This window comes from Chrysochloris asiatica, unplaced genomic scaffold (genome assembly GCF_000296735.1).
Source record: "Chrysochloris asiatica unplaced genomic scaffold, ChrAsi1.0 scaffold00295, whole genome shotgun sequence".
NCBI lineage: Eukaryota > Metazoa > Chordata > Mammalia > Afrosoricida > Chrysochloridae > Chrysochloris > Chrysochloris asiatica.
This window is the reverse complement of record NW_006408813.1, coordinates 2,769,319-2,791,182: the sequence shown is the minus strand read 5'-3', so window position 1 is coordinate 2,791,182 and position 21,864 is coordinate 2,769,319. Positions and strand designations below refer to the sequence as shown.

Here is a 21,864-nt window from a genome sequence, read left to right as displayed (position 1 = left end):
TTGTAACCATGGCAATGAGAGGATATACGATAGAATGAATGTAAAACCAATGTTCTCCCAATGTAAACTATCACATAATTCACAATAAAACATTTAAAAAAAATACTACATGTAGCTGTCTTTTGCTAGGCACTGGAGTTTTGGTTTCTCTGACATGTTCAGATGGAAATAAGTTCAAGAAGTTTCATATAAATTAATATATGTACATCAATGATAGGTTATTTTATTTCTTTTTCTTTAACTTTTTATTGTGAATGAAGGTTTACAGAGCAGATCGTCGGCTTTACATTCAACAAATCATACATTTTGTTTCATCTCAATGATTGCAATTCCCTCCACGGAACATCACTTATCCTCCTTCCTCCTTCCTCCTTGTGTTTCTTGTTTCCATTCCTTCTTCTTTGCCAACCCTTCTAGATTTTATCCTTGGGTAAATGCTGCCCTTTTGATCTTGAATGGCTCATCATCCTGTGATGTGTGTACCTCACTAGTGCTGATAATTGAGCTACAGGGGGTAAGTTCAGGTCAAGTCCTCAAGGATGAACAAGGGTCATAGTCTTGGGGCTCCATCAGTCATTGTTTTGGTTTTGTTGTTTGTTTGTTTTTTAATGATTTTGAGTTGTGTTCCACATTTCTTCCAACTCTTGCCAAGTCTTCCTTATGCAATCCCTTTCAGAGCAGTAGGTAGCTGTAGCTGGGCATCATCTAGTTCTTTTGGTCTCAAGGTCATGGAGACTAATGTTCACATGGTCATTAGTACATTGAACTCATTGTTTACGAGCATCTTCAATTTTCAACACTCTTATTTCCTCCAGATGGGGAGAGACCAATAGCTGCATCTTAAATGTCCACTCATGAGATTTTTAAGTCCCCAGTCACTATTCACCAAAGTAAGATATAGAAATTGTCTTTGTGGACTGTGTTATGCCAATTGACCATGATGTCCCTTGAGACTACAGTCGTGAGTTCTCAGGCCTAGCAACTCATTCACTCAAAGTGTTTAGTAATGTCTAAGAAGTTTTCATAACTTTACCCCCTGTATGTTCCACTGTATTCATGGATATGTTTGCAGCAAAGGTACAAATACCCTCTTTCAAACCTTTATATATTTGCTTGTATTTTCCTATTCTCTGTCCCATACCCATTCAGCCTGTGTATCTATCCATGTATCCACCTGTAGATCACTGTTATAGCTGAATTGTGTATGTAACAATATTTGCCTCAATTATTTTAAATTTTTTCACTCTTTCCAGTGTCTTTCCCTGTCATAATTTTTCTGCCAACTTCACTTTTGTTGTACTTTGCCTTCTCTTTCACCCAAGTTAATGTGGGTCTACCCTTTAGCCAGTAAATTACTTCCTCTTCCCTCCCACCCTTGGTAACCATCAAAGAACGTTTCTTTTAGTGTGAAAACTTTTTCTTGACTTTTTACAGTAGTGGTCTCTGACAATATTTGTCTTTCTGTGATTGACTAATTTCACTCAGCATAATGTCTTGTAGGTTCTTTCTTTCATGGTATGAGATGCTTCGCAGATACATCATTATTTAATGTTACAGTGTGATGCTGTAGGATAAGCAGGGACTGCAAGGTCAGTTTGAACCACAAAGACAGCAGTTCAAACCCACCAGCTGCTCCTCAGAAACCCTACACAGGGTCGTTATGAGTCGGAACCGACTCAACAGCATTTAACAACGACGACAAATATACCACTGTGTAAAATGGTGTAGTACTTTCTCAAAAAGTTGGGAATAGAAATAACATATGACCCAGCAATCCTTCTGCTTGATCTATATCCTAGAGAAATAAGAGCTGTGACAAGAATAGACATGCGTACACCCACTTTTATCACAGCATAAAGATGGAATCCACCTAAATACCCATCAATGGAAGACTGGATTAATAAACGTTGATACGTACATACATGATAGGTTATTGAAAGAAAATTGGAGATGTTTGGAGTATACAAAATCCTTTAAAAATTTGTCTATAATTTTTCCTTATTACATAAGTAGTAAGTGGCCATTATAAAATCTTAAAGCTTTATAGAAATACATAACATGGATAATAAAAGTTTCTGGAAATTTTTCCTTACCACGGAGAACTCCTGGCAAACAGCTTTTTTTTTGGTATATTCTTCTAGATTTGTTTCCATGCATTTACTAAGAGAATGGCATCCAACTCTATGTACTGCTTTATAGTTGACATTTCTTGCTTTAGAACATACATACAGATCTAATGTATTCATTTTAATGGATGAATAGGGTAGTTTTGTATGGGTGTATCATCATGTATTTATCCAATTTCCTAGTAGTGAACATTTGGATTATTTTTGCCTTTGTACACATATTTTTCTGTATCCTTCCTAATCCTGGTATGAGAAGTATCTATCTTGGAAGTAGGATTGCTGGATCAAAGACTCACCACTATTCTGATCTAAAAATAACAGCCAAGGTCTTTCGAAGTGTTGTCACTATTTGAATCCTTAGTTCAGGCGTCCGTTCTACTGTTCTGCCTCAAAGTTTGCTTTCTCTGATCTTGTGTCCACATGTATTTGGTACTATATTTACTCTTTTCTCTTTGTTTTTTTTTTTTTGTTGTTGTTGTTGTCATTCTGCTTTTGATACAGAGACACATCTGAGGAAGAAATAGCCATGGACAGAGCTATTGTAAGTAATTTTTCAAAACGAATCTACTTGTAATCCGTTCTGTACCTGATTACCAGAACCAGTTGTTATCCGCTCATTTCTGACTTATGATCACCTATGTGTGTCAGAGTAGAACTGTACTCCATAGGGTTTTCAATGGCTGTTTTTTTTGGTGAAAAAAATCACTAGGCCTCTCTTCCAAGGCACATTTATCTGGGTGAACTTGAGCCTCCAACCTTTTGGTTAGTAGCCAAACATGTTAACTGTTTGTACCACCCAGGGACTCCATTAGAGATAAATAATGCTTTCACTAAATATATACTGTTGTTTTTGTTAAGTGCCGTTGAGTCAGTTCCAACTCATAGCAACCCTGTATATAGGGTTTTTAAGGCTGTTAATAATCTTTAAGGAAGAGGAGAGCCTCATCTTTTCTCCAGGGAGTGACTGGTAGGATTGACCTGCTGATCTTGTGGTTTGCAGTCTAGTTCTCATCCTATAGAACCACCATGCCCCCAGTGTATACTACTGGATGAGGTTAATTAGTGACAACTGAGGATCAAATTATGTTACTTTCCTAGGATTGGGCATAACAATTCATCAAGAAAACCACCTTCTGCTTTTGTAAATTATCCATGTAGCAGCTTTTTCAGGCATATGTTGTAGCTTATGTTACTATGGAATGACTTGGGAATTGTAAATGATAGATGAAATTTCTTAGCAGTAGACATTTAAAAAAATCACCCTCTAGTTGTATAGATTTGAAATTAGTTTTATAAACTACCTTCTACAAAACTTGTCCCAATTCTCAGTAATTATCCAGTGTAGTACAAACAGTTAATGTGCTTGGGACCTCTGCTAAAAGGCCTGGTGATCTACTTCTGAAAAACAAACTAGCCAGTGGAGTTTGGAGCACAAACTCTACTCTGACATCCATGGGTTAGAATTGACTTGACAGAAACTAGTAATTCCAGTGCCTCAAAGCTTTACGATATTATACTCAGAAATTATTAGTAAGCATACAGCCTTCAAGGTATTTAAATATGGTATATGTATATTTGTCTATGCAAAACACAATCAAGCCTCTGTTTTCCAAATTATCTGCTATCATTAAAAAGTTGTTGGTAAATAGCTGAGTCATGAATTTTATTTATCACATTATAGATAATATGACACAACTGAAGTTCCTCTTAAATAATAGGTCTAAGAACCTGCTGAGGAACAATGTGGTCCTTAGAATCAGGCTATACGTGGGTTAGAATTCCTACTCTTCCATTTCCTGATTGTGAGACCTTGGGCAATTTAATTTTAATCTCTCTATGCCTCAGTTTTCTCATCTGTAAAATGGAATTAAGAGTAGTGCTGTTACCCTACAGGGCTATTGAAAATATAGAATCTTATGTGAAGTGTTTAGCTCAATGCTTTATTGTTGCTCTTGGCTGTGATGGAATTAGCCCCCAACTCCAAGCACAATGGCATCAGATTTTATAATCCGTACTGCTTTCATTGACTTATTTCACTGATTGATTTTAAGAAATAGATCACCAGGAGTTTCTTCCTAGTCTGTCTTAGTCTGGATGAGCTGCTGAAACCTGTTCAGCATTATGGTAGTACTCTAGCTTTCACTGACAAATGTATGATGTGTGCACATGAGGTGCATTGGCTGGGTATCAAGCCCAGGTCCCCCTCATGGAAGGCAAGAATTCTACCACTGAACCGCCAATGCCCTAAGCTTAGGACTTGTTGTTGGAAGTGCTGTTGAGTCAGTTCCTACTCACAGCAACCCTCTATACGGGTTCTGAGGCGCACTTGTTGGGTTTCAACCACTGATCTCATGTTAGCAGTCCAGTGCTGAGCCAGCAGTGTCACACCAAGACCAGAATATATGCTTGACACCAAACAAAACCAAACCCACTGTCATGGAATCAATTCTGACTATGTCATAGAGACCCTATAGGTCAGAGTAGAACTGCTTCATAGGGTTTCTGAGGCTATAAATCCTTGTAGATGCTGCATCGCTCTCTCATGGAATGGCTGCTGGGTTAGAACCACCGATCTTCAGTTAGCTGTCCAATGCTTAACTCACTGCACAAGCCGGGATCCCTAAATGTTTGATAGTGATTATTACTTGTATTGTCATCATCATGTTAATACCCAGATCCAGAAAGCTTAGATTCCACTCCTGATATTGTGGCTCTGCTGTTAGATGCTGGGCAGATCATTTAACTTTTCTAAGACTAGGCTTTCTCAGCTAGAGAATGGGGCAACCGTCTCTCACCGAGTTGGTGTAAGGAACAAATGCATTGATGTTTTTGAAGGTGATTTGCATATATATGGCAATGGGTTTCAGAAACGCTAAGTGTAATTATGATTGTTGTTATTAATAATAGCTCTTGCATTCAGTTGGGCCATTGGTTTAAAGATTTCAATGACTATGTACTTTTCTTTTGCATCAGTTGGAGCAGAAAAAGGGGCAAGGAATGGCTACAATTTCCCGTGTAGCATACAGGTAAGAGCTTGGTTTATTCATAGCTAGTACATTTAGTTCTGATTTTCCTTCCATTTAACTCCATATATGCAGTCTGTTGGACAGAGTTGTCAGAAGGAGATCAAAGTACCTGGTAGTTATTTTACAGATGCTGTAATTGGACTCTTGCCTTCATAAAATAAGTTGTTTTAGTTGGTCTTAGCACAGCCTAGCAACTTGCTTGCTGCTTCTTTGTAGTGAAGAGAAAATGTGGTACAAAGTGGTCATGATTTTGGGGTGAGGGTATAAAATATCTGTAATGGTCAAAAGGTCTAAAAAATATTGAGGCAGTATACTGAAAAACAACACAAAAAGGAGTCTTGGTCTTATTCAGACACATGGTCCAATTCACCACTACCACCATCACCACCACTACCACCCCTGCCTGACCGCTATACTGGCTGTTTGGATCAGCTTGATGTACTTTAAGAGGGACATATTAGCCAAGATGGCTCATGGAAAGATCACTAGAATTTTTAAGGATCCCAGTTAGTATAGTAGATTACAAGCTGGGCTGCTAACCACAAGGTCAGCAGTTTGAATCTACCAGTTGCTCCACAGGAGAAAGGTGAGGCTTTCTGCTCCTGTAAAGATTTATAGCCTCAGAAATCCTATTCAGGGTCGCTATGAATTGGAACCAACTCGGAGGCACACAACCAACAACAGAGGTCTTCTAGGGGTCCTGGTATGGTGCTGTGGGATAAAGCACTGGACTGCAAGGTTGGTTTGAACCGCAAGGTCTCAGTTCAAACTCACCAGCTGCTCCTTGGAAACCCTATGAGTCAGAACCGACTTCAAAGTACTTAACAAGAGGCCTGTTGCAAGCAAGAGAAGAGATCTACAAATAGAGTGGGTAGGATGAGCAGGGACTCCTCCAAATATGGATTAGAGGAGTGTGAAAGTATTTCTTGGATTGGACATAGAAAGATACTTTGCACTAACAACAGGTACATCTCACTTTCTACCACTAATAGAAATGTATTCTTAAAAAAAAAAAAAATTTTCTTTCTACAAATCAAAATGAAAAAAATATATATACTCATATAGGTAGTTTGTGAATCTGAAATAAGCTCCTTAATTGGATATTAAAGGAATGTTTGATGAGCTTGCCATTATGCGGGTTATGGTCAAGGACAACCTTTTTCTTTTGTAACATATCTTTTAGTGGACAGAGTAATTGGAAAGTAATATTGGGTCTTTGTGATTTGGGAAAATGTCATCTCCCCAAGATTCAGTTCCTTCTTCTGTAGAATGGGGGTAAAATGAGGCAAAACATGTGGAACAAGAGCCCCAAAAATGTTCATTGCTATCATTGTCATTATTATAAATATATTAAAGACTAAGCCTTCTGCAGAACATATCTTTATAAACTAATTGAGCAGGTACCTATACGTGGTGATGATGGATAAATTGGAGAGCAGAAAGCTAAAAGGTCTTCTCTGAAGTATTAAATTCTGATTACTCCATCTTCTCTATTAAGGATTATAAATTTCTAGAGAAATTATATGTCTAGCCAATTTCATCATAATACAAATCTCACTGACCATTCCTTTGAAATATTTCGAGTAATCTGTTTGGATATGAAAAAATGTACCAGATTTCTGTATGTTGCTTTCCATCATTTCTTATAGTTCTGGTGTGGTGCTGGAGGATAAACACTGGACTGCGAACCACAACTCTATACGGGTCGTTATGATTTAGAATCCACTCGATGGCATGTAACAACATCAGAATCACTTCTTAAGATTTTCCACTTAATAGTTGTAAAATAACAGGAGTCCTGGTAGCATAATGGACTATAAGTTGGACTGCTAACTGCAAGGTCAGCAGTTCAAATCTACCAGCAACTCTTGTGGGAGAAAGATGAGACTTTCTGCTTCCAGAAAAATTTGCAGCCTTGGAAACACTATACAGGATTTTATTCAGAACCTACTCGACAGCACACGACTAACCAGTTGTAAAATGTTTGATATTGATGGACTACCAGTTAAGTCAGATGCCCAGAGTTTGGCACCAAAGACCACGTCACACACTGTTGATATAACTGCAATGTCTTTCTTTTTGTTCTCCTTTTAAGCTGTGTTTGTCAGGTCATCATGAAGGCCAACTCTTCCTTAGAACCCACTGAATTGATGAACAGGATCAAAAGTAAAATACATGGCAATCTGACCCATGGAAACTTCACACAAGACCAATTGGTGTTATTAGTAAAGTCTGAACATATTTCAGTAAGAAAACTAGGTAATTATATTTGGGGATGGGTGTTTGGGGATGAATTCACTCTCTTTATTGTTAAGCCCATAATGCCTAGTAGGCAACCTAGAGCTCAGAGAGCAGAGAAGCTACCTTCCTGTTCCTTTCCACATGCTAAGTGCACACTTGCTCTGAAAACTTTTCTACTTTTAAGAATGTATGAAAAACAAAAACAAAAAACCAGATACCAGAGGGCTTAATGAGATCATTGGTCAGCTCTGGGTGTTAACAGTGGACAGTTTATCAACAAAGTGAGAACATGTCTCTCTTCCATAAATAGTCAGAGACCTGGGGAGTCTCCTGGTTATACACAGTAAATGTACCATTACTGTTGTTATGTGCCATTGAGTCATTTCCGACGCCTAGTGACTCTATATAGGGTTCTGAGGCTTGAAATCTTCAGGGGAGCAGTAAACCTCATCTTTCTTCTGTGGAGAGGCTGGTGGGTTTGAACCACAAACCTTGTGATTCACAGTCCAGTGCTTATCGTATGGAGCCACTGCTCTCCCAAATGCCCTATAGATATTCACTAATTTATTGATTGACTCAGCCAACCTATTCATTTTAGAAAATGATCTGGGAACTGCCCCAGATTTCTCTCCTGGGCATTTTCTTTCCAGATCAGAAGATCTGTAGTGGTGAAAGGGAATGGCTCCCAGATCACTCCGCATCCTTCTCCATCGCAGCTAGCTTTGTTCATTTTTCCCAGTAGACAGCGGTGAAAACACTGAGCTAAGCCAGATAACACACACAGGCTTTAGAACGCACAATCCTTGGCAACAAACTAATTAAGTGGTGTAGGGCAGTCCATAATTATTCAAGGTGAGTGGAGGATGGAAGGCATAAAAGTGTTGAAGCCACAGGCAGAGCCCACCATGCAAATGACACTAATGAAGGTGTCCTGACAGTGGGAGAAAGGCATCTTTCCTCTTCCCTCAGAGAGGAGACAGAAATGGCTGTGCAAAATTGGCTGGGCCACTGCTTGGACCACCGTGTCAACAACTGAGGGCAAGATTTCCAGAATCAGGTTTATGTACTCAGTAGGTGTTCTTATCCTAGTTCTTTCTATGTGATAATAGTGGGCAGCAAAATCTTGCCCTAGCTGCCCTTCAGGAGAGTTTTTAATTCTGTCCCTCAGGACAAGACATATCTGTCTACATAGGTGATGTCAGATACCTTGAGTTTACTAAAACCAAGGTCACCCCAGAGTCCACTAAGAGAAGAACCGCTCAGAAAGAAAAGTTGACCTAAACTGTCTTGTTCTCGCACTCCAAATTAATAGTGCATACGTAGTGGTTATGAGTTGGGCTGCCAACCTCAAGGTCAGCAGTTCAAAACTACCAGCAGTTCCATGGGAGAAAGATGAGGCGTCCTGCTCACGTAAAGATTTACAGCCTCAGAAACCCCTGTGCAGGGGCACTATGAGTCGGAACCGACTCCACGGTACTTAACAACAACAACTTAGGAGGGAAGGTGTGTGGGGTGGTGCAGACAGTTAAGCACTTGGCTACTAACTTTGAGGTTGGTACTCACCCAGAGGTACCTTGAAAGAAAGGCCAATCTGTCTCCAAAAAACATATCAGTCACTGAAAATTCAATGGGGCACAGCTCTGTTTTGACACACATGGGACACCATGAGTTGGAAGTGACTTACCTAGGAAGGAGGTGATGGGCAGGTGGAACTTTTGATTTTCACTCTAAATCCCTTTGTATGGCTTAAAATGGTTTTCAATGCATATGTAACATTTTGTAAAAAGCAAATAAAAAACAAAAAATGTTCTATGAACTGGTGGTTTTCACAAAAAAGATTAAATGCACTGCTGTACTTCATATGACTTATTGAGAAAGAGAGAGAGAAACTATTTAATGATATTTTCAGGGAAGCCTGTTTTAAATGACCTATAGAAAAGAAGAAGAAGAAGAAGAAGAAGAAGCTTCTTCTTTTATTTGCTGATGTTTATGTGCATGGTAATAGTGATGGGCTGTAATGACTGATCATAATACTTTTAAGTGTCTTTTGCCCTTTAAAATGTGCATACATTTTCTCTTTAGAGCCGGGAAAGTGCAAAGCCGATGAAACAGCCTCTAAATTCAAAGGGACATATAAGTGGCTATTAACCAACCCTACTGAGAAAGCCCAAACTAGATGCATAAAAAATGAGGAAAGCAACGCTACTAGAATCTGGTATGTACCAGCAAAGTTCTAATTGCTAGTTCAGATCCACAAAGATCCACTTATTTGGGCACATGCTTTACTGCCATTTGTCTCCATGGCAGGGTTCTTTTTGCTTCCCTCCCTGCCCCCTCTTCTCCTTCTCTGTCTTTCCTCCATCCTTTTTCCTTCCCTTTTTCCCTCCCTCCCTCCCTTCTTTGTCTTTTACCTTTTGAATCTATTTAAACCTACACAAGCGGCATCATAACATTCAACAAATGTTTTTAAGAATCTATTTAAACCTACACAAGTAGCATCATAACATTCAAAACAAATGTTTTCCAGAAGGAAACAGAGCAAACAGGCCCTCAGAATGCCACTGGAACACAGTTGTGTTTTCACCTAGGCTTTCTCATTCTGCCTTGAAATTTTATGTAGTAGTAATCAGCATTTTCTTATCAATAATGTAATTTGCCTTTTTATTCAATGGTTTATCAAACATTCCCCATGTTTTTACATTCATTTTCTTAATGATCATTTTGAAAAACTGCCTCAGAAGCTATCTCGCTGATGGACCATAATAATTCGCTAAATTACTCTTCTATTATTGACTTTATCATTTCGGTTTTAAAATACGCAGTCCCCGTTTTCTTATTCTCTGCTATTAGTGGTTTATGCCATTAACTTAAATGGGCAAGACCAGAGAAGCAGCAGGTTTTGACGGAGGCTTAAAAGTGCACTTTTAGAAGGAGACATCTTGAACTGCATCCTACTTAGTCCTCCTTATATATAATCACACAGCAAGGCATGCAGCTTTTAAAAACAATTATTGTGGTGGTATATATTTAAATAAACATTTGCCATGTCAGTCATTTTTACATGTACAATTCAGTGGCATTAGTTGTATTTATCATCACCGTCACCATTATCTTTTTCAAAATTTTGCATCACCCTGAACAGAAACTCAGTACCCCCTAGGCAGTGACTTGCCCCAGTTCCCTCCCTCCTTCCCACCTAAACTTAGGTCTGAATGCATTTGCCTGTTCTATATATTTCATAGAAGTGGAATCATACAGTGTTTGTCCTTTTGTATCTGGGCATGTGGTTTTTACTGTCACAGTCAGAGTTACCATCTAGCCTCACCAGCAAATGAGACTTTGCCACCTTCCTGCTACTACTACCTTTAGCTCAAACCCTAATCTCTTGCTTACCTTTAGTGCTGTCATCTGCCTTCTAATGGTCTACTACCTCCCAAATATATTGCACAATGCATCCAGATACTATTTCTGCTGTTTTGTCACTCTCCTGCTCAGGTTTCACACTGATTCAAGATCTAAGTCCAAATTCCTAAAGAAAAGAATAGCCAAGACCCACAGGCTTCATTTCCTGCCATTTCACTGGCTCAGTTGTCTCCCTTCCATATCATTTGTGCCACCCAAAAGTCCTATTTGGTATTCTGGAATCAGTGGGAACTTCCTGTGTCTCTTCCTCTGCTTATGCTGTTTACTCTGCATGGAGGGTCTTTCTCCAGCTCGGTCCCTTCAAAGCACAGTTCAGCTCAGAAATTGAAAATAAGTTCCTATGCTTGATAGTTTGATAGAGTCACCTTTGTTTATATAACTTTTCATATCATATAAGATTAAGTCAAAAAGTATTGCTACTAGAGTTCCAATTCACACGTGCACAACTTTATTCCAAGCAAAATTTGTTTAAACATGTCTCTGGGATCAGTGGATGACAGGTGACAAGTCCTCTCAGTAATGCACTTGTCTTTGTCTCCTTTGAATGTCTTAAAAAAAAAGATGATAAAAAAAGTATTGTGCAAATATTAGCTAACTCAAATACATGATTTGCATATCAGTCCAGTCTTTTAAGCAAGATCAGAACTAATGAAGACAATTTTATGGAACAAATTGTAACCGGGGACAATTCTTGGATTTACCAATAGAATCAAGAAAGCAATATCCAATCAAAACACTGGCTTCTGAGAGGACCTGATGAGAAGGTTATGCAAACTGTTTTTTTGTTTTGTTTTGTTTTATTTTGGATTCCAAAGAGGTGATCTGGATAGATCTTGAAGGCCACAGGACAATCATGGGGGCTTATCATGAAGAAGTTTAAGAAAATTGAAAACTGCGTTGGTGAGACAAAGTCTGGGAAAGTTGCACTGAGAAATTTTTTGCCATCAAGACAATGCACTGCTCATTCTTCAAGAGTAATAAGGACTGCCCTACAAGAATTTCTTTGGGTAACCTTACCCCATCTGCTGTACAGCTCTGATCTTGCCCCTTCAGACTTCTTTTTGTTCTCCAAACCCAAAGACCATTACAGAGGAATACAATTTGAGTCCCTTGAGGATACCCAAACTGCCATTTTTGACATGGCATAAACCTAGCACAGAATTCTTTGAGGAAAATTGGAGAGATGGACAACCACTGCTTCCAGAAGTGTATAGAACTACAATTGACATAATATAGGCCACAAAGACAGTGTTCTACATCCTACTTTTGTGAGTAGTGACTCAGCTCCTAAAACTCATGAGTGACCATCTGTGTAGAGGAAAGAAGAGTGATGAAAATGAAGGTGCTTAGAATCAGCTAATCCAAAGGATTACTGGAATACATAACATCAGTCTCCAGGACTCTGAGATGAAAAGAACTAGATGGTGCCCAGCCACTACTACCAGCTGCTCTGAAAGGGATTACATTAGAAGATCCTGAATAGAGTGGAAGAAAATGTTAAACAAAACTCAAAATTTTATCTTAAAAACAAGACATAACTGGACTTACTAGTCAGAACTAGACTAGAGGAGCCTGAAATTATGACTTTTGGTCACACTTCAGATCTGGACCTCAAATTCCAGCCAAGCAATAGATAGATATAGAGGGAGGACAACAACCCTAATGAGATATGCACACCATAAAATGGTCACCCATTCAAGATCAAAGGGCAGGATTTACTTAAGGACAGAATTCAGATGGGTTGGGAAAGAAGAAAACACAGGGACAAAGTGGGAAGATGATGATATCTTGAGGGAATTGCACTCATTGAGATGAAACCAAGTGTGTAGGGTTTGTTGAATGTAAAACTGATGCTCTACTCTGTAAACCTTCACTCAATTCACAAAAAAAAGTCTACAAAAAAAGAGAAGTGTACATACCTGGATGATGGATATGTCAAGAAACAATAGCTTTATTTTTGATATTTTTGCTTAATAAAGGTTTCTATGATTTTGTAGCAATAGTTTTTTTTTTAACTTACCCTTGTATTTTGCCTAATTTTAGGACAATTTTATTTAACATCTCAGATTACCTAATTATAAACTCCTCCAAAACTCGTCTGTCAGTTTGTTGTGTTGTAGTGACTTGTGTGTTGCTATTATGCAGGAAGCTATGCCATTGATAATTTAAATACCAGCTGGGTCACCCATGATGGAAAGCTTTCAGCATAGCTCCCAGACTAAGAAAGACTAGGAAGAAAGAGATTCAGACTACTTCTGAATGTTTAGCTACTGAAACCTTATAAGTAGCAGTGGAACACTGTCAGATACCAACAGAATATTGACTATTGAAACATGATGAATAGCACCAGAATATTGCCAGAAGTAGAAGCCCTCAGGTTGGAAGACACTAAAAATACAACTAGGGAAGATTTGTCTCCTAGCTTCGATGGTCAGAACTCAACTAGAGGAAGATAAACAAAATTTTGACAAAGGAAACAAGTGTACAGTGCTATAATTTGATGAACTTGACCTATACTTATGGATGTAGTAGCTCAAAATACCAACTGAGAGGGAAGGAGTATTCACATCAAGGATCAATCCTATCCCCTCTGTACACAGGATTGATAGGGATGGGCAACTTAGACATGGGATACCTAAAATGGAGGGACTATAAAGGCATGAAGTGACTGGTTTACAAGTTTTCAAGAGGGAGTTTAGTTTCAGAGTGTACAGGGGAAGGTAGAATCCTCACTGAATCGTTTTCATTTTGTCTACATGGGTCTGGAAAAAGGAGTTGGGAATAAGATTCTTATGATTCAATAGTGAGTAATTGTTATCATGACTAATTGCTATGGTCGCAACTGTAAAGGTAGAAGTTTTGTAATGAAAAGGGGGGAGTAGTTAATCTTACATTCCAGGATCAGAGGACCCTAAGACCATCAAGGGAGAAAGGCACGAGCTCTTCTCTATCCAGAGAAGCAGCGACACCAGAGATGAAGGCAGAGATGCAGCGAAGACTCTAGACTCGTGGAAGCAGCAGTCAAGAAATCAAAAGACATATTGCATTAGGCAAATCTGTTGCAAAAGTGTTCAGGAGCATAGATGTCATAGACTAAAGTACGCCTGACCCAAGCCATGATATTTTCAATTGCTTCTTATGCATGTAAAGATTAGACAGTAAACAAGGTAGACCATAGAATAATTGATGCATTTGAGTTAAAGTGTTAGAGATGAATATTAAAAGTACAATGGACAGCCAGAATATGCCTTAGAAGCCAGGATGGCTAGACTTCATCTCTCATACTTCAGACATATCAGGAGAGACCAGTCCATGGAAAAGAACATCATGCTAGGTTAAGTAGAGGGTCATCACACAAGAGAAAGACCCCAGTGAGATGGCAGCAGCAATGGACTTAAGCCTAACAATTTTGAGGATAACAAAAGGTGCAGGACCGGGCAGTTTCTTTCTGTTGTGCATAAGGTTGCTCTGAGTAGGAACCGACTCGACAGCACCTAAAAACAACCAGGTGAAAAACCATCCCATTTGTCTATGCTACCTCCATCATAGCATAGAATATACTGGGTGCTCAATCACTATGTTAGCAGATTTGAAATTTAGTTGAGTTGAATGACATAGAAAGGAAGGTGACTGATGAAGCCTTATACTAATGAAGCCCTTTACTAATCTCCATGAGGAACAGTAGGCGAGAGGATTTCCCACTTAAAATAGGAGTAGGAAGGGAAAGTGAGACTAAGAAGCCATTTTCAGAGGGACAAAATCTCTGACATTGCTATGCCTCTTCCCAGGCTCTCTTGCCTGCTTTCCCCCCTATCTAAACCACCCTGCATAATGGCCTTAGATTCATTTGCTCTCCAAGAGAAGAGTTTTCTCACTTTACAAAGAAATACTAGCTCTAGCCTGTTCTAGTTTAACCGGGAGACAGAAGTGGGTGAAGGGGAGGCATGCCTGTTCCTTCATCATTTGCTTTAAAACTATCCTTTCATCATCCTCCAATGTTCCTTTCTCCTCTCGTTTTCAGTTCAATCAGTATCATCTCTGGCGAATCTGAATGGGAGAAACCAAAGTTTAAACAATGCAAATTGCTTCAAGGACTTCCTGATAAAATTGTGGATCTTGCTAATATTACCATAAATGATGGTGAGACTCTTCTGTACATTCGAGAAATAATGGAACTTCAGTTAGTTTGTCTACTTGATCTGAGACCAGAGAGAGTACAGACAACTTCTTTTTGGAAAGTCTTACTTTGCACCAATCAAATATCAAACTAGATAGTTAATATTGATGGAGGTACATGAGAAGTTAGTGTATTAGTAATTTCTTAGTTTTGTTTTATTTATTTTTACTTTATAATTTTGGGGTTACTATTTTAAATTTTATTTTAATTTCAAATTTAATATGTAATACTTCTCAGGCTTCTGACCCCAGTCATTCAATTACCTACTACAGAAATATTTTATGTACCTCTGAGGAAAAAAATCTCTGTAACAGTTGTATCAATTTTGGCATTGCAGGATAGTGCACTGGACCACAAGGTTAGTTTGAACTACAATGTCGGTGGTTCAAACCCATAGTTACTCCTCAGAAGCCCTAGACAGGGTCGCTATGAGTCAGAACCAATTCGATGGCACATAACAACAACATACTACACTAGCAAGGTATAAAAGTACTTGTTTCAGAACACCTTCATCAACACATTCTCCCTCTCTTCTACAAACTGTGTAGCATGATATATATGTTGTTTTGCACAGAAATTATTATGTCAGTACATAATGAACATGGTAGCACAGTAGATTACTACACATGGTTAGCAGTTCGAATTTACCAGCTGCTCCACTGAAGAAAGATGAGGCTTTCTGCTTCTGTAAAGATATACAACTTAGAAAACCCTATACTGTGTCACTATGAGTCAGAAATGACTCGAAAGCATACAATCATCAACACCACCACCATGTAAAGAGTTTCCTTATTCCTTTTATTAATGCATTGTATGGATGTGCTACTAATTTAACTATGAATGAGCATTTAGGTTGTTAATATTTTTGCTTTAAAAATACTGCTATGATGGATAGCATGCATATGTTATTTTGTGCATGTAGGATACATCTGAAGCATAAAATCCTGAAAGTGGAATTGTGAGGTCAATCAAACTTCTGTTGGTGTCAAAGTTCTCTCTGTAATGGTTGTACTAATTTGTACAATTTATGCTACTACTAATGACTAGTTATTAACAATCTGAGATATGCAGATGATACAACCTTGATCGCTGAAAGTGAAGAGGACTTAAAATATTTACTGATGAAGATCAAAGAGCACAGTCTTCCGTATGGATTACAACTCAATGTAAAGAAAACAAAAATCCTCACCACTGGACCAATAAACAACATTCTTATCAATGGAGAAGAGATTGAAGTCGTCAAGGACTTCATTCTTCTTGGATCAACTATCAACACTCGTGGAAGCAGCAGTCAAGAGATCAGATGACGTATTGCATTGGGCAAATCTGCTGCACAGTAACTTTTTAAAGTATTGAAGAGCAGAGATGTCAGCTTGAGGAATAAGGTGCGCCTGACCCAAGCCATGGTATTTTCATATGGATGTGAAAGCTGGACAGTGAATAAGGAAGATCGTAGAAGAATTGATGCCTTTGAGTTGTGGTGTTGGAGGAGAATACTGAAAGTGCCATGGACTGCCAAAAGAACCAATAGATCTGTTTTGGAAGAGGTGCAGCCAGAGTGCTCCTTGGAGGCCAAGATGGCTAAGCTTTGTCTCTCATACTTTGGACACATTGTCCGGAGAGAACAGTCACTGGAGAAGGATGTCATGCTGGGTAAGGTGGAGGGTAAGAGAAAAAGAGGAAGACCCCCAACGAGATGGATCAGCCAGGTGGCATCACTGATGGACTCAAGTGTGGCTGCGGTAGTGAGGTTGGCCCAGGATCAGACATTGTTTCGTTCTGCTGTGCATGGGGTTGCTATGAGTCGGTTCCGACTCGATGGCACCTGACAACAACAATGACTAGATGCCACTTAACAACAACAAAAACAACTGCAAGGTATGAAAGTGCTTATTTCAGAATACCCACATCTATACAGAATGCTATCAGACATTGGGATTTTAGTTAACTTGGTAAGCAAGAATCTCAATGTAGTTTATAAAAATTATTATGATAATAGTTACATACCGTAAAATTCACTCATTTAAAGTAGACAATTCAGTAGGTTTTAGCCTATTTACTAGTTTTTGAGTAACCCTCACCACTATGTAATTCCAGAAAATTTTCATCACTCTAAAACTAAACCCTGTATCCATTAGTTTATTTCCCATTTCTCCCTCCCCTCAGCCCCTGGAAACCACTGTCTCTATGGATTTTGCCTTTCCTGGGCAATTCATAATGTTTCTGAGGTTCATCCATGTTTGTAGCATGTGTCAGTACTTCATTATTTCTTTTTTTAAAAAAATTATTGTGTTTTAGGATTAAAAATAATGTTGCAAATTAAGTTTCCATTTAGCAGTGTTTATACAGACTGTTCTGTGACATTGACTACAGTTTTCATAATATGTCATCAATCTAATTTTTTTTCAATTCCATTTGTTCTATTTCCTTTGATTTAGCATCCCTTCCCCCACCCCCCCTTGCCTTCCCTTCTTTGCTTTTGTTAACCATTTGGTCTCATTTAGTTAATTGTTTAAAGGAGCACATTACTCATGGGTGTTATAAGTCAATCTATTATTTGGCTGAAAAGTGACTTCCAGAATTAGTTTCAATTCCAAGTTCAAAGAGTATCTTAGAGTGATGGTTTCAGGGATCCCTCTAGTCTCTGTTGGACTAGTAGGGCTGGCATTTCTTAAGAATTTAAATTTGGTTCTGTATTTTTATCTCATCTTATCCAGGACATTTTATTGTTTTCCCTGGTCACAGTGTTTGGTAGTGGTAGTTGGACACTATTATCTAATTCTTCTGGTCTCCGGTTAGAAGAAGACTGTGGTTTCCTACATTCTCCTTTGATCCAGATGAGTACAGACCAATAGTTGTGTCTTAGATTCTTAGATGGCTGCATCAACGTTTTTAAGACCCCAGGCACTTTCCAACAAACTAGGTTGTAGAACATAATTTTTATGATTTACATTACATCAATTGACTAAGTTGTCTCATGAGACTGTGGTCCTATGCCTTTTAACCCAATAATAGAAAGTCTCCATATCTGTGACCCCTGTGCACTGTAATATATATATATATATATTGTTGCCATCAAGGTGGCTTCTACTCATAACGAACCTGTATAGGGTTTCTAAGGCTGAAAATATTTCCAGTAGCAGGAGGCCTCATCTTTCTTCCATGGAGTAGTTGGTGGAGTTAAACAACTTTGTGGTTAGCAGTCCAGTGATTATACTACAGTGCCACAAGTGCTCCATGATAATTATGTATGGATATTGTAAAAATGGTGTGGCAGGGATATCTGACCTACTCTAACTTCACAGGAGGGAAGGAGAATCAAGATCAACAGCCCCAAACTGATTCCTATGAAGCAGAGATCAGACACAATATGCACTCGCCAACCTTTTTTTTTTTTTTTTTTTCTGACCAGTTCTGACACCAGCCATCTCTTCCACCACATTCTCTACTTTTCTGATGTATTCTATACTTCATTGTAGTGGTCACACAGAACTCAGACAGTACTCACAATTGTGGAGTTTATTAGGGAAGTAACAGGTTACAATTCAGGATCGGGAACAAATCAGGATAGAGTTCTTTGGTCACATCCTCTTCTCAGCTGTGAATGTAGGCCTCTTGGCCCCTCAGTCCCTCAGTCTAGCTTCTGTCACGCTTGGGCAAATGTTGCAAAACTCTTTTAGCTTTGCCAACAAGTGACCAGAGGCACCCTGCTCTTCTAGCAAGCCTCCTGCCCAAAGATACTTAGATTTAGCACTTCATGGGGCAGGAAGCCTACCACACTGTCTCCTGCCAGTCTCCTACTTCTGCTGCCTCTGTAGTTGCCCTTTCTCTGCCAGTGCTGCTTCTTCTTTTTTAAGTTTTTATTGTGAATTGAGTGATAGTTTACATGGGAGGACACAGATATTACACTCATCGTTTCATTGTAATGATTACAGTCTCCTCCGTGCATCATCATTCAACAATGTTTGCTTCTATTCCCTCTGTTTGTTTTTGTTTTTTGGAAAGTACACAAAAACGCACATAGGAATTTATAAAGATTTAAACAACTCAAGGCACATTCTGAAAGCCTGCCTCCTGATTGCCAACACACAACCTTTCTTTTTCCATGAGTCTAGAGTATGCAACTGCTCTATCTCTCCATGTCCTCATCTCTGCCTGCTTCTCTGGATAGGGTCTCACTTCCACGCATTCTCTTTTGCCTTGATGGCCCCAGGGTTCTCTGTTTCTGGACTGTAAGGTTAACTACTCCCCAATTTTTGTTATAAAACTTCTACCTTTACACTTGTGACAGTTGCAGTGAGAATCTTGTCCCCATCTCCTTTCACCAGACCCATCTAGAGAAGAAGAAAACTATTCAATGGGGATTCTACCTTCCCCTACACACTCTTAAAATAAACTCCCTCTTGAAAACTTATAAGCCAGCCACTTTGTGCCTTTATAGCCCCCCTTCTGCCCCATTTTAGGTAGCCAATGTCTGAGTTGCCCATCCCTATCAACCCTGTGTACAGAGGGGATAGGATTGATCCTTGATGTGAAGACTCCTTTCCTAAGTTGGTATTTTGAGCTACTACATCCATAAATATAGTTCAAGTACATCAAATTGTAGCAATTTACATTTGTTTCCTTTATCAAAAATTGCAAGGTCAGTGGTTTAAGCTCACTATTTGCTCCTCGGAAACTCTATACAGGATTGTTATGAGTAAGAATCAACTCTACAGTATTTAACAATAACAACAACAACAGCAACCAATGTTCACTAGTTTGCAAATGTACCCAGAATAGCTCTCCTACTACTGGGAGCTGGGGGAGATGGTAACTGCTACTTGGACGCTGAGCCCACTGAAACAGTTTACCACAAGATAGAGCTGTGGGGAATGGTTGCAGTGCCTAACTGGAATGTCACAACTTTCCACTGTACTTACCAAAATTCTGTAGATTTTGTTGAATAAATATTTCTTAATCCATTCATTGTAAGTTCTTTCATTAATTTTCATATATTTTGAATGCTCATCATTCCTAATTGTGAAAAGCTTAGTAGATGATATCTCTCTAGGGGAGAAGTTTCCCCAAGCTCCTCCTCACATCATTATTTAGAAAGTCTTGTCTTTCTTTATCACTGCTTTTTAATAGATGTTGCATAGAGTTCCTGTAAGTATACATAAAGGTTTTCTTCATATAATTTCATTATATAAATACTTTGTTAGGCATGGCTCTACTGCACAAAGTAGGTCCTTCCCATAATGAATTGTTGAAAATTGAGAAACAGACATTCTATTACCTTGAAGGAAATATATGGAATTGGTTTTGAAGCAATGAACTTCTCAAACTTGCTTTTCTTGTACAAGTTGTTAATTTGTGATTCTTGACAAGGAAGATCTAGAAGAGTTAGAAAAGCAAACACAGCTCTGATGGTACCTAGATGTAAAATCATGAGTCAGGGACCTAGGGAGTGTTGCAGCTTGAAGTGCGTGGGCAGCAAAATAGATAGGTCTGAGTTTCATGCTGACCTCCCTCCTTCTGAGTGACACATTTTCTTTAGACATGCTAATTGAATTTTCTTGTGGAAGAAAAGCTAAAAAAAAAAAAAACAAAAAAAAAAAAAAACACCCACAAAAGTACTGTATCTGGTTGGGATTTTTAGAAAATTAACCCACTACTATCAAGTAGATTCTGATCCATAGCGATCCTATAACACAGTGTAGAACGGCCCCATAACATTCTAAACTGTAAATCTTTATAGCAGAAGACAAGCTCATCTTTCTGCTATAGAGGGGGATTTGAATTGCCAACTTTTGGTTAGAAACCCAATATTTAGGCCATTGTGCAACCAAGATTTCTTTAAAGAAAATGAGTGGTTAGAAATGGCTTTATATTAAAAAAAGACTCTCTTCTGCAGAGGAAGAGAACTATTGAATGGTGATTGTAATAACTGAAAAGTAAACTATCAAGTTTATTAGTTCTGGAGGAATCCTGTTAAGACAGGAGCTTAGTGAACAATGAGTATGATGTGAAGGGAGGAAATTGTATTCGCATTGAAACTATTTGATTTTCTTTCATTTTCAGCATCCTGACGAGCATTGCATATCTTGATTGAGGAAATATTCTTCAGTTCCTCATTTAATATCACAGAGTTAGAAAATGTACTTATTCCGAAGTTCTGTGGGTTCTTTAGTGTGCTCAATTTTTTGTTGCCTTCATATTGAAAATGCATTGGGCTCTGATAAGGTTGGCTTTTCATAAAACTTGCCTATCTGTGTCCATCCACCATCAGGAAAGGATAGTGAGTGACTCAGATAGAAGTGTCTAATTGCCAGGATGTCAGGGAGAAGGACTGAAAAGTACAGCTTGTACAACAAGCAACCACTGGATAAGAAGGGAACGAAAATAGAGATGATATAGTAGAAAGTAATACTGAAGAACTCAAGCTTTCATGTAAAACAGGTTTGGGTTAGACTCTGGATTCGAACCTTTCTGTGTTTTAATTTCTTAATCTGTATAAAGGGGATCATATTAGTACTCATCGCACAGTTATTAAATGAGAAAAAAATATGTACAATGTCTTATTGTGATACCTTGTTTCCCAAACTGCCACCATTAACTCCTTCCCTCTTTGTATTACATGAAGTAGGACTGGTTTAGGATTACTTGGTGGTGGTGGTATTTATGTTTCATGGAGTTGATTCCATCTCATAGCAACTCTGTATATAGTTTCTGAGGCTGCAAATCCTTATGGAAGCAGAAAACCTTGTTTTCTTTTTTGGAACAGTTAGTAGTTTCGAACTGCTGATCTTGAGGTTAGCAGCCCAATTCATAACCATTACGCAACCAGAGCTCCTAAATATATATGCATAATGTTATTAATCAGTATAAA

General features: G+C 38.6%; 1 protein-coding gene across 1 annotated transcript in view; it reads left to right on the top strand.

Moving 5' to 3' along the window:
* GPR112 (G protein-coupled receptor 112) overlaps positions 1–21,864 on the top strand; it is a 178,145-nt gene that overhangs the window by 76,333 nt on the left and 79,948 nt on the right. The window contains exons 5-9 of the mRNA XM_006874718.1: positions 2,628–2,667; positions 5,100–5,152; positions 7,248–7,411; positions 9,476–9,608; positions 14,838–14,956. Coding sequence (XP_006874780.1) covers positions 2,628–2,667; positions 5,100–5,152; positions 7,248–7,411; positions 9,476–9,608; positions 14,838–14,956 — 509 coding nt within the window. The remainder of the gene's footprint in view (positions 1–2,627; positions 2,668–5,099; positions 5,153–7,247; positions 7,412–9,475; positions 9,609–14,837; positions 14,957–21,864) is intronic.